Source organism: Aptenodytes forsteri, unplaced genomic scaffold, assembly GCF_000699145.1.
Source record: "Aptenodytes forsteri isolate BGI_AS27 unplaced genomic scaffold, ASM69914v1 Scaffold93, whole genome shotgun sequence".
NCBI classification, from domain to species: domain Eukaryota; kingdom Metazoa; phylum Chordata; class Aves; order Sphenisciformes; family Spheniscidae; genus Aptenodytes; species Aptenodytes forsteri.
Window position 1 is genome coordinate 7,071,270 of NW_008794665.1, and position 13,017 is coordinate 7,084,286.

General features: G+C 37.1%; 1 protein-coding gene across 1 annotated transcript in view; it reads right to left on the bottom strand.

Moving 5' to 3' along the window:
- TBCK (TBC1 domain containing kinase) overlaps positions 1-13,017 on the bottom strand; it is a 119,485-nt gene that overhangs the window by 59,809 nt on the left and 46,659 nt on the right. The window contains exons 15-20 of the mRNA XM_009273567.2: positions 12,468-12,566; positions 11,087-11,149; positions 10,088-10,214; positions 9,456-9,506; positions 7,774-7,857; positions 3,613-3,698 (exon numbers count right to left, since the gene is read on the bottom strand). Of these exons, the coding sequence (XP_009271842.1) occupies positions 3,613-3,698; positions 7,774-7,857; positions 9,456-9,506; positions 10,088-10,214; positions 11,087-11,149; positions 12,468-12,566 (510 nt within the window). The remainder of the gene's footprint in view (positions 1-3,612; positions 3,699-7,773; positions 7,858-9,455; positions 9,507-10,087; positions 10,215-11,086; positions 11,150-12,467; positions 12,567-13,017) is intronic.

Consider the following 13,017-nt stretch of genomic DNA (forward strand, 5'->3'; position numbering starts at 1 on the left):
GTGGTGTTTTTTTTTTTTTTTGGCCTGTTTGATGTACGTGTGAAACAATGTTGTCCAACAATAAACTGGAATTTTATTCTGCTGAGTTGTCCTAACAAGGCTACCTCCCAACTGCTGCTTTTTGTTTTAATTTTCATCTGTTAAGAAAAATTTTTTTTTGCTCTCTACAGCTTCCTGAGGAGGGGAAGTGGAGAGGGAGGTGCTGATCTCTTCTCCCTGATATCCAGTGATAGGATGTGTGGGAATGGTTCAAAGCCACACCAGGGGAGGTTTAGACTGGACGTTAGGAAGCGTTTCTTTACAGAAGGTGATCAAACACTGGAACAGGCTTCCTAGAGAGGTGGTCGATGGCCCAAGCCGGTCAGTGTTTAAGAGGCATTTGGACAATGCCCTTAACAACATGCTTTAACTTGGTCAGACAGTTGGACGAGATGATTGTTGCAGGTCCCTTCCAACTGAAATAGTCTATTCTATAAAACCCTGATCTTGAACCTTCATGTTTTGTCTATGAAATGTTTTGTGTATGAAATACATACACACATACTTAGCTTCAAGCTTATATGGTGCCTAGACAATTAATCATATATTTATATGCCAGAGAAAGGTGCAAAAATGTTTTGATGACTGGGGATGCAAAGAGAATGCAGATTGCATCCAATTTTTAATACTAAATTCTACCCACCTACCCAAACAAAATTTGAAGAATGATCACTTTCCTCACAAGATAAAAATACCAGCAAGAAACTACTCCCTCAGATTCACCACTAGGTAATCGTGTAACAGAACAAACAGAGATAAAGTACTCCAGTCACAGGATTTTTAATTCTCAGAGGAAGCCCTATTACCGACACCTCCTGCATATCGCTAAAACCAAGCTAAGGTATCTACCTATGACAGCAGCTCCAGCATGATGATATTAAGTAACTGCAGCCAGACTTTGTCATCTCTGTTAATGGCCAGCTGACAACTGTGTCTAGCTTCCATAATTTGCAGCTGAAAGCTCTTTAGAATAATTTATGGCTATAGTTACCCTTTTAGTAATGTAGCACACTTCCTTGTTTTTCTTCAGTTCAGAATGGTCTGCTGTTGATGTCAGAATTATTCAGTAAAATACAGAACATGTTATAAAGCATTATATAGAGTGGGGGAGATTATAAACTTTGGGAGAGTAAGCAAAGAACTGTAAGATTCACCGCATATTTCCCTCTATTTACATGTAAATAGCATAGCCACAGCAACGTACTTAATTCAGGCACCACATCAGCTAACAATATTCACAACTATTCAAGCTTCAGCAGCATTCAATATTCTGAGAGCTACACGACCCAAAGCAAATGGGAAGGGTACCAGGAAACACAATCTTTCCTGCAGCAGAGCCTGTGTTTCAATGATGAAAGATTAATCAGGGTTTACTTTGATAGGATTAGTACTCAAGCATGAAACTCCGGTTCAGATCTCATTACTACAGTGCATATCTTTCACCTTGATGGATCCCGTGCTGTCTCGTTACAGGTACAAAAATCACCTCTCTCACTAATCTAAAAGGCAGAACAAATTTTATTTATATATTAAAAAAAAAAAGACGATTTAGAAAGGACAACCTCTCTTCAGAGGTTAGTGTTAATTTTAGAACTAGCATTTGTATTCAATGCAAGGTTTTTTTTTTAAAAAAAAAAACAAAAACAAACGACCCTCTATTTTGTAATCTTTTACTGCATTACCTAATCATCTCTAGACTGTAACACTTAAAGACAAGGCTCACATTTGACTACGTGCTGTCCAATGACTAGCACAACAGAAACTAAAATGTAACAAAACAGGTGATTTTAAACTATTCCATCTGATTTGCACCTCAAAAGTTTTCAGTGGAGAATTATAACTGTATAAGCAGACACTGGGAGCTGCTGAAAGATCAGCTAACACCTAAGATGGGTTGCTACAGAGCTCTCATGTAGGTTAGTAGCAGAAACGGGGATCTGTAAGATGGTCAGGGAAATTACATCTCTACCTCTTCAGTGGGAACTAGTATCCTGGACAAAATACACAAAGGAATTGCTTTGGTCATCCACAGCCTTTAACAAATAAATATCAAGTGCATTTACATAGTGATGCTGCAAAATTGATTCTCTCAGGAACTTAAATGTTGCTGTTACCCATGCCCTTTATCCCCCCAAATATCTAGGCTTTCTACAGATTGATGTTCTCCCTTCTCCCCACCTTCCCTTCATCTTCCTCCCACCCGCCCTGTTCAGATGTGGGTCATCAGCAATACATGTGGCCTTCTCAAACATCTCTGCTTATAATGCAATACACTGGCTTTCTCTTCTGCTCATTTTAATCCCACAGTATCTTTTAAATTTTATCATTCATGAACAACATTATTACATTAAAAACACCCCCATAAATGAAAGCATCTATTTGCTTTTCCATTACAATCTTTGTAAACAGTGATAATGAGTATCTGCCAGTCCCAGAGACACACAAATTCACCCAGGAATTGTGTACCACAAATGACTTTCAGAGGCTTGGTCTTGCTGCTTTAACTTAAAGCATCTCCTAATAAGCATAAGGCTTTTCTGACAAAATAAGGTTTATATTGCTTATAGAAGAAATGCATATAAATTTCTTATTTATGAAATTTATATTTCTACATCAACATCTCCTGACTTCAGTTTCCTTCTTCCATTTTGACCTCTCAGTCATCATCTGTTCGTATGACCAACTTGTAATTACCAAATTTGTAAATGTCAAATATATCATGATACAGACTCTATCACTTAACAATGTTCTCTCTATAGCCTTGCCTAAATCTACTTTTCAGAAACATCAGCCATAAACTTCAATAATGCTATAGGAAGCAGACAAACATTTTTATAGAGTATTATCTTGGCTTTCTGGACTATACACGCCTCTCTAAACAAAGGAGGAAAGCTTCACTATTTAAAGTGATAGCTAAAAGTGAGGCTCTAAGGAAGGCCTTGTTTTGCTTTTTCCAACATACCCCTCCCTCTCTACTACATTTGGGCTGTGTTCTCAGTTTTCATGTTCCTCCATCTTACAGACTTCTTCCAATGAAAGCATAAAACTTAGACACAAGTTATGCACTTGTCCAACGTTTCTGATAGACTCCAACAAATGACTCCTAAGCATTTTCCAAGGTCTGACATATATACAGATTAACCATCACTTGCACATATTTTTTGTATTACTTGCAAATTGACGTGTCTTTTGTGTTAACCAATGGCATTTAATTAGTTGGGAGAAATTTTGCTCTTAGTCAGTTATGGCCACATTAATTTTTGTATATTAATCCACACTTTAAAAATAAAATTATATACATCTTTTAGGATGAATCTGTAAGTTATAATAACTGACTAGTAGTATTTCTATTGTATTTACCATGCCAACAGAACAGGAAGGACTGAGGTATGTAAAACAACAATCAAAACTTTACCATTTTATCAGCATACTCAGAAAGGTCCATTAATATGCAAGTTTCACTTATGTCAAACTACTACTGAAACAGTCTGGAAGGGCATCTCATCCTAGTTGCCCTCATTTTCCATTTCTTACTTTCTTTGAACAATACTTATAAGAACCTTTAACACTTACATCTGGAATAAAACCAATTTCATTAAGGTGGTTATTCAGCTCTGGATCATGGAATGCAATCATCTGCGAAAACACCGTCAGGTATTCTGAAACGACAAGCGAATTCAAGATCATCATCAAAAACACAAGCCACCATGTGCTGCTAGCTCACAAGAGAGCTGTAGAAAAGGAAGAACACTATTTTTTTTATTTTTTTTTTTAAACCTACAATAAAACAGCAAGCAAATACCACTACTGTCCTCCTTGTCACCATTATATTCAATACAGAGGAAGAAAGGTTTCATTTCTCTTCCTTAGTACTTCTCAATTTGGATTTTCAACAATGGTTTACTTGGTTCATACTTAGGTTACGATGTATGTTCGACATGCAAAGTTACAAGACTTTTCAGTGCGAGTATGAGCCACAAGATATTGATGGAAGCAAATTAGATCAAGACTGTTCCAAGTGTTTTTAAGACCCAAACTGTTCTAGTGATACACAAAATTTATACTCTTTAAATTATATTCTGTGTGGTTTCTTTTCTACGAAGTTAAATTTTGTAATCCGGAAGTTGAGGTTTTAAGGCAATGGGGCTTTAAGGTTACCATTTCCATGATAAGTAACATCTTAATTTGTATGTTTTGGAACAGATAAGGAGAAATACTTATTGTAAAAGATAAAATTTATTACATCTTCAGCATGGCACATTAGGCTGACAGGTACAATTTCATTAAGTTGTCTAAACAACACTTGCTTTTAATTGGAAGAGAAGCAGACAGCAGAACACAGACACCAACAGATTTTTCTCTCTCTCTGTTCTGCCCCTCTCCCAATTTTGTCCACAGTCATATGCTTTGTTAGAAGGAAGAGGCAATAACATTGCAATTTTGTAACAGACGGCAATTCCTCTTCCTCCATGCTCCCAAGAAGGGAGTAATTAGGGCCCAGACAGCTAGTTGAGGGGAAGAAGAGAGACAGAGAATGTGAACCCTGCTCCCAGATCAGAGCTGACATCTCAATGCTCCACAGACTACTGTCCCCAAATATAAGCCCCCAAACACCAAGTCCACACAGCTCCACAACTTAGCCATCCAGAGTTGCCATTGCTTCTTTTAAAGGCTATTGTAAGGACTAGATGCCTACTACTGTCTCTCTTGGGGAGAGCAAATAACACCCTATTACTCAGTTTGTCTTCATCCCTGAAGTGGCAAAATTAAATTCCAATTCCACTGCTAAGAAGCACAGAGGTGGCTCTGCTAGGATAATTCCACACATAGACACCTTTATTTAAGAATAGTAGTGGGTCTAAATATTCAGTTGCTTATAAACTCCTATCTTACTTAAATCTTGATTAACTGCACTCAAGTTAGCTCCTCTCAGGTTAAGCCAGCAAGTTAAGAACGATCACTCTGTAAAATAATTCTATTTGGACTAGAAATTTTAAAAGCTGATTCTGCCTCAGAAGAACTGATAAACAATGCTCTCACTGTAAGAACACATGGGAAACAAGCCACAGTCCTACTGCAAATTATACTTGAAAGGATGCCTAATTCTCCAAGGTAAGTTGCAATAAAAATTAAGGCCTCTTGAGCCTACTTCAGAATTTTACAACTTTTGCTTCAGGCTGCAAAGACAAAGGCACAGCACACTAAAACTCTTAAGAGGTTTCTGGCATCTGAGGAGTGCCAGCCTCTCCCCTGTGATACTGCATCTCTATTATGCCACAGATGCCCTGGCAGCACTCAGCTGGTGAGTTAAGTGGGTAAACAGACCCACGCTGAGTTTTGTGTCACCAAGCACAGACTGCTTTGGAGCTACTCACATATCTCATGTTTTCTCAGTTTCAAGCCAAAGTTATCCTTATTCACATGCATACAAGTTAGAGAGAGAACCGAATCCATGCCTTAAATTCATACCACACTACATGATAATAATTTTTAAGTGCATCTCTACGGTGCATCTTACATCAGTTTTATTTCATGAAACAGCCAGTAATCACAAGTCAGGTATAGCACACCAGTAATCCTACACATTCAGCTGTATGCTGATGAAAACAATTTCACAATTAGCTTCCCTGAAGCACATTTATTTTAAAAATGAAGATTCATGCCCGTGATGGTTCTCTCCAGATACACTACAGGTTGATAAATACAAGCTTTATTTGACTAGCCAGTCTCATGAAATATAATTACTGTGTGGGATTACATGGTTGGTTAAGGGTCTACTGAAAACACACAAATCTTCACAAAAATGTATTCCTTAGGTCCAGCCAATTGCTGTTGGTTGGAATTTTATTATATTAATTTTTGTTTTACATAATTGGGCATTCCATACCCAAACATCTTTAACTGCTCTTGCTTCCTATTTCATGTAGGAAATATATCTGATAAGCTTAGAAAAAACACCTGTCTTCATTGTATAGCACAAGCTCAGAAATGAGGTATGTTGAACTCTGCAGTTCAAAAGAATCCTCCCATCCACCCCTACATGGAAGGTACAAAGAAGCTAAGAAGCTAAAATTGCAGTAGGCAATCAAATGACACATTCTTAACGCTTTCTTCCAACCCAATAAAGCAGAGAAATTACACAGAATTTTCCTTTAAAACTGTATTTACACATTGGTATTTGACATACGATCCTAGAAAGGATTAAATCAGAATACTGAAAGAATCCTAAAAGGTCCAGTCTCCCCGAGTTCTTGACAATGCCAGAGGTTGCACAGGAACGCCTACACTATTTTGGTTCACAGAATCCTACTGACCTATATTTCTAACTTTGGCTGATACATATTTCTGTAAAGCCCCTTAGGAATAATATCAGGGAACTCTAGAGAGCAAAAGTATTATTTTATGGAAGAGTACACCCCCTTGAGAAAAGTCTTTACCAAGCTATTAATCTTGAAGTCTAAAGTGGTTGTCTCCACAGGAGCATCTGACATAATATACTCACTCTTTTCATCATTAAACCTTTACTGTCCCTTTTTTCCCAGCAAGCACTCTTTCTTTACAGACAAAAGGATGCAAACAAGTTCTCTTGAACAGTTTTTCCAAACTATAATTTTACAAATGCAGTTCCTAACACCTCTTACCCATTGTCTTTCATATGTAAACTCTCCTAACCACTGTGTTCTCTCCTTATGCTAGCTCTCTCCCTATTATCCAACATATAACTGCTTTTATGTCTAATTATTTTTTGTTGATCAGTTCTTTATTTCCTTTCGTTTTCTGAAGACAAAAAGTGACAGACACCATTTCTAAGTTGAGGAGTGTCACAAGTTATATACAAAAGAATTTCTTTAAAAGAAGTACAAGGACAGCAAGCCCTGCTGAAATCCAGTATTCAACAAACACTCATAACTGCTTGCAATTAAAAACATTCATTACCACCTGCTTTTTTAAACTACTGATGGCTTTTCAAACAGCTTCTTTTGGTTTTTAAAAACTGTCTGCAAGACAAATTATCTTTCCAACACAGACTGTTTGGAATTTCTAGGTCTAGACAATTCCTTCTTTGTGTTTCCATGAAATTGACAATTAATTCTCAAGTAGAACAGAGAGTTACCTCCTAGCTATTGTTTTAATTTCTCTGAGTTACCTATATAGTTGTTGAAGACTGAACTATGGAACATTATTCCTCAGGGTTCCCAAACTCCTGTTCTTATTGAATGACGTTATCTTCTGTTCAGTAAGAAATTCCCCTCAAATCCCTAACTCTATGAATACTGTAACTTCCATTTTCTGAGGAGTCCCTAGTTTGTACTGTTCCTCTTCGTTTTCCCTCATTGTCAAAACAGCTCCTGTAACAGTATGATTTTGATCACCTGAAGGGTAGATCTTTACAATCTAAACACTGGAAAGACTACTTCCTCATCTTACAACTTTGCATGGTCAACTGAATCTTACCTTGGATATTACACAGAACTTTGTGCGTGTGTGTGCGCGCAGTTGGGTTTTTTCACCTGCCTGAATCTTTATCCACTTATTTTGTTCCTATTTTTCTTGCACAGCTGTTGTTCTTATTTATCTAAAATAAAGCTTTTGAAAGAAATAGGTGGGTATTTCTACAGTGTGATTCTAATTGTGTTCCAAGTTTACAACCACTTGAAAAAGTGTATTTATAGATCCAGAAATAATTCTACCTCTCTTAGAACAAGGGGGGGGAAAAAAAAGGGACTGACTTACCTTGAATAACATGAGAATTATCCTTCAGAAAGAAGTTATACAAATACTTGGGGATAAAAGCAGACATGCAGGCATACGCCAGAGCTGAAAGAATTGGAAAAATGGATGCAACTACAGAGGTAGAAACATAAGTATACCTAAAAAAGTTCATTATTAAGCAGGTAATAAGCATAAATACTTAAATCAATCTATACACAAAAATGATTGTAAAACACATTCCTCATTAAAGAATTTTAAAAGCTCCTAAAAAAGTCTCCTTCTGTCACTGAGTAATCAATAAATAGCTGGCTGGACCTGATCTGCTCTGAGTTTATTTCCATACTTCTCAGTGACAAAGTAATGAGATGACGTTTGGAAAGCCATGGTGATGTTTGTATCAAAAAGTAAAGGTCCCTGGATGAATAAAATTTTAGAAGACAGTTTCAGACAACTGCATTGTTGCAGTCTTCCGGGTTTTCTCCTATAGAACTTACACCCAGTTTTTATGCCCCATCAGACTCACATCTCGTCTCTTACTTCAGCTCAGAGACTAAAGACGATAGAATTCAGAAGAAAATACACAGTGTGGAATATAATTTAAAATACTGTCAAAAAGATGGACAAAACCATTTTAAATTTCTCAACAGCTCCTCATGTACATACCAAATAGAGATTAGAGGGAAAAAACTTAAGTGTTTATCCCCTTGATTAATTCCTGGCAACTTGGCTGAGAGACAATCTATTGTAATACAATTCTTAGCCATGGTGCTAGACCACAGATATAAAAAAGAAATACGGGTTTTGTTGTAAATTGTCCAAAGACAATAAATATAATTTTGGAAGTTTCTAAGCAAAACGTCAGATTTATAGCAAATATGACATAGGATCACGTTATAAATGAATTCTGTGTTACAACTTTTCTAGCATTGAAACTACTTTTTAAATATCCGAGCCAAATGTGTACAATTAAGTTCGTAAACCAGAACACAAGATTTTACATAATTCAGTATTATTATATTTTGCTTCAATGGGAAGGAAACCAGGTTCTACAATCAAACTGTATAGGAACATGTCCAAGAGCAAGAAAAATCTGTTGAAATATTTAAATTAGTATGCACAGTAGGCTTAATAAGAGTCATTGTCCTAAGAAACTAGTTTTCCCACACACAGACCTTATATAAAGAAAGCCCGGTGCAAGAGACTAGAAGATTGGACTAGACCTGTTCTGAACAAATCACATTCTAAGAAGATAAAGGCCATATATCCAAAGCTGGTCTGATAAGCTTTTAAGCATTTAAAACCATCATCAGCTTTTCTGAATAAAGCTAGTCTGACAGGTTAACAGTTAGGTTAGCAAATAATGCATTCACATTAAACAAGGCTGAACTACAGCTTCACTGAAAAAGACAAGTACTAGAGAAGCACTTCTTGCTTTTCTATAACCAAGGTTATTTGTGCTTTTTATTATATATTCATTATTGTACTTGGCAATAAACACAGGGTTTGAACCCCTGCTTGAAGAGCAGTACACCACATACACTTTTCAAAAACCAATCATTTCTTTTGACCTGTGGCAACAAGAGCTTTGAAATTCCTTTGTAGCTACAGAAAGTTTCCATATATGTGAAAACACATCTGTCTACAACTATATACAGATGACAGACTGTGCTTCCCCTTCACCCCCAGCAGAAAAATGTACTCACCTTCATTGTTAAAATTCAAGTACAGAAATGGTGCGCAAAGAGAGTCAAGACCTAAAGAGAGAGGAGCCATGAAGAAAGAGCATAAAGAGCTCCTTCGTTGTAATGCACAAGATAAATTAATGAATTTATCATGAAAAGTTGTGTACTTGATACTGATTATAATTCTGCAATGTCAGGCTTCACATGTAATGCTGAGAACAATTGTGAAATCAATGCATGAAAACAGAGAGGATTTCAAATTGTTGAACTATAAAGCTGAACTGATTATTCTGCCAAGGCTTCCAAGAAATGCAATTTACCATCCCAAGAACTCGCTCAGTAACTTCTGCAGCTTTACCTTGGAACTGAACAGTAAGCAACAGGCTTTTTTTTTTTTTTTTAAATAAAGTGACTGAAACTTAAGGAGAGTAAACATATAAGAAAGAGTGGGACAATTTTGCATTACAAATTAAATATAAGTTATTAGGATCTAAATTTTCAATAACCCACAGATTCATTCTTCAAGAGAAACATGAAGAAAAGCACTCAAAAAAAGCTTACACTAGGGGGAAGGGGGGAAGAGGGGGAGGTATTTTTAAGTCAGCCATAGCTTTCCAGTTAATTATCTGACCTTGCCAACTAGTCAAACTCACCTTGCCAGTACACCAAATCAGGATGGGAAACAACCCAGGCCTTCAATACACGTCTAAACTTTGCATGACCCTCTGGTGATGACAGCAATTCATCATACTGATGGCAACGAGGAATATCAACTTCAATCTGCACCACAGCCAAGCATATAATATAAAGAGAAATCAGGATAAGTGAGGTAGCACTACAGCAATCTTGCAACACTAGAGGTGGAAGTCAGCCAAAGAACGTAGGTCAGGCCACCATCATAAACACAATCTGCTTCCTCCATCACTCTAAAAACGAAAACTGAAAGGGGACAGGGGACTGTAACAGCCATGTCAAAGATTAAAAACAGAGATCTTTTTCTTTTCCCAAATTTGTATTTTTAAAAGGGTTCTAACCCTTGAAAAAGGCAGAAAGCAGATTACAGTTAGTTTTTTTCTGACCCAATTTTTGGACTCATTTCAGATGCTAATATCACTTTGCTCTAAAGGATAATCAAATCAAGAGTTCTCAGAATGTTGTACCCAATTTGATGGAAAATATTTCTTCACCCAGCCGAAAGGAACAGCTGTTGCTCGTGATGTCTTTTTATGTCTGGCAAGACTTCTTGGAGAACCAAATTGCTCAAGAACCCATTTCTGTGAAGCACAGCTTACCTTACGGGATGTCAGGGTACTCAGCACTATCTGGTACAAGGTCCAACAGGCACAACAAACATTCGATAAAAACAGGACTTTAACGGTACATCGGTAATATTGTTCACTACACTTTGCTGCTGCTACAGAAACAGAGATTCTGAAGTAAAAGAGGATTTCACTTTCCACATGTTATAATTTGAATTAAACTACTTGTTCCTATCGGTTTTGCAAGATTCTTGCTACAGCATCAATGTTAGAGGACAGGGAGAACCCTTTTAGTATTATCAGCCACATCTGCTGTAATAGGCAAATGACTGTGGTGGAAAAGATCTTTGCCTTACTTCAAGTGACAATATTTGATAACACCGGAAGTCTTACTTGTCTGTCTGTAGGAATTGGTGTGTCTTTATCAATGGCATCATATTTTGCTTGTATGGCACCCTAAAAATGGAAGAAGAATACTTGAATTTAGAAAGCCCTTATTAAGACAAACGCATATTACAAGGTACACGCTGATATACAGAAGTTGACTGTTTTTGTTAGGTGCTTTAGTTAGCAACTTCTTTTTCCCTGAAAAAAATTTCCCAAAGTACAGAAAATTCTGACAGCTGAATTTTAACAAAATCATCTTCATTCTGTTATAATTCAGGACACATAGACCTTTCTCTGACCTCCTCAGTACGATCTTCAGCAATTTTCAGTTGTTTACGCAGAAAGCTGTGTACTTGATACAGTTTTCCATTTTCAAGTTAAGAGACGCTCTCAATTTAAATTCAGTGCTTACCTCAGCCACTGGCAAGTGGCTTTCAGCATCATCTCTGTAAAGGCACTGAAACCAGCTGCCTGTTAATTTATATTGATATTACCAATATACACTACTCTTAAGTAGCCTGTCCTTGCATGAATCCCAAGACAGGCATGCTAACAAGTCCATCTTAATGTTATGGGACAGGGAAACGCTACCTGCATTGTACAGACGGTAAGCTGATGAAGCGTGAGAACTGACTCATCTCCTAAGACCCAGGCTACAACCCTGACCAGCAGTTGTTCTTTACCTTTACGGCTTTTTTTTTGGTCATATTACATAGCACTCAGCAGATCATGTCCTAAGCTAAATAGCCTAAATAACCTGGAATGTGTTATCTATAAGAACCTCTTTGCTGCACTATTGCAGATTGCAAGCAGGGTGGATGCAAAAGCAAGGTAGTCAAGCGATCTCTGTGAGGAGTCCTCGTTTCTGGGGCATTCCTTTCCAGTCCTTTGTCCAAAAGGGTTACATTTAATTTATTTATTCTCCAGTCTTTGGAGGAAGTGCATTGATTGGTAGGTGAGAAAAATACATTTGATATGTTTCATCCTGTTTTGCCCAACTATTGCTGACTGGAGCAGAAGGATTCTAACTATATTTGTCAAAAATATTAAAAATCAAAACAAAAAAACCTGTTAGCTACCAATCGTATTTAAACAATCTAGCAAAATTTGGCTGTATGGCTAGTATTTTTCCATCCCATAATCCAAATTAAAGGCAGTCAAGTTTACATACGTTCTCTGAAATCAAATAATACTAGAGACAAGAAACAAGTTTGTCTGAACATTGTCTTTGTTCACACAATTTCATGACTCATTTTATTTGAAATTCCAGTAATTCTACCTGCCAATTCTTCAAATCCATTCCAGCTTCCCTGTCAATCCCATTCCTATCCCATTCCCTCCCCAGTCAGTACTGGAACTTCCGCAAACGTCCTCCCATTACCCTTACCTCAACACCCAACAGGGCAGCCCAGGTTATGCCTCTCAGAAGAGGAGGGATGTCAACCCTGGCTTCTTTCCAAATTTGGTTTTTCTTATATGGGTAGGCCTTCAAAGAGAAGATATTAACAGCAAAAAATGTTACCTTGTAACTGAAACAATTCAAATTCCAATCCTGGGAAGGTCTTTCCCCCAACGGTCAAATACTGTCAGCCTGAACAGTGAATGCAAGTTTTACAAGTGAAGTTCATTCCTAACTGGAAGGCCTGGATGGAGGACTACTGTTTGTTGTTAAAATACTCACTCCTTCTCATAAATATGTTCATGTGCTTTGGTATATTCTGGATATATAAATTTACTAATCCAAATTTTTATTAAAAGTTTTTTCTTCGTTATATGTTTTTTTTCATACTATGTAACCAACTTTGTTTTATTAAACATTTCTAGTTTATGCCTTCCTAAGTACTGCGCTTGATGACGCGCATCAGCTCTCTCTCATTCTTAAGCAAGAATCCATCTCTCTGCATGTAAGTAAATTAGGGACTGGTATTCCCGCCCCC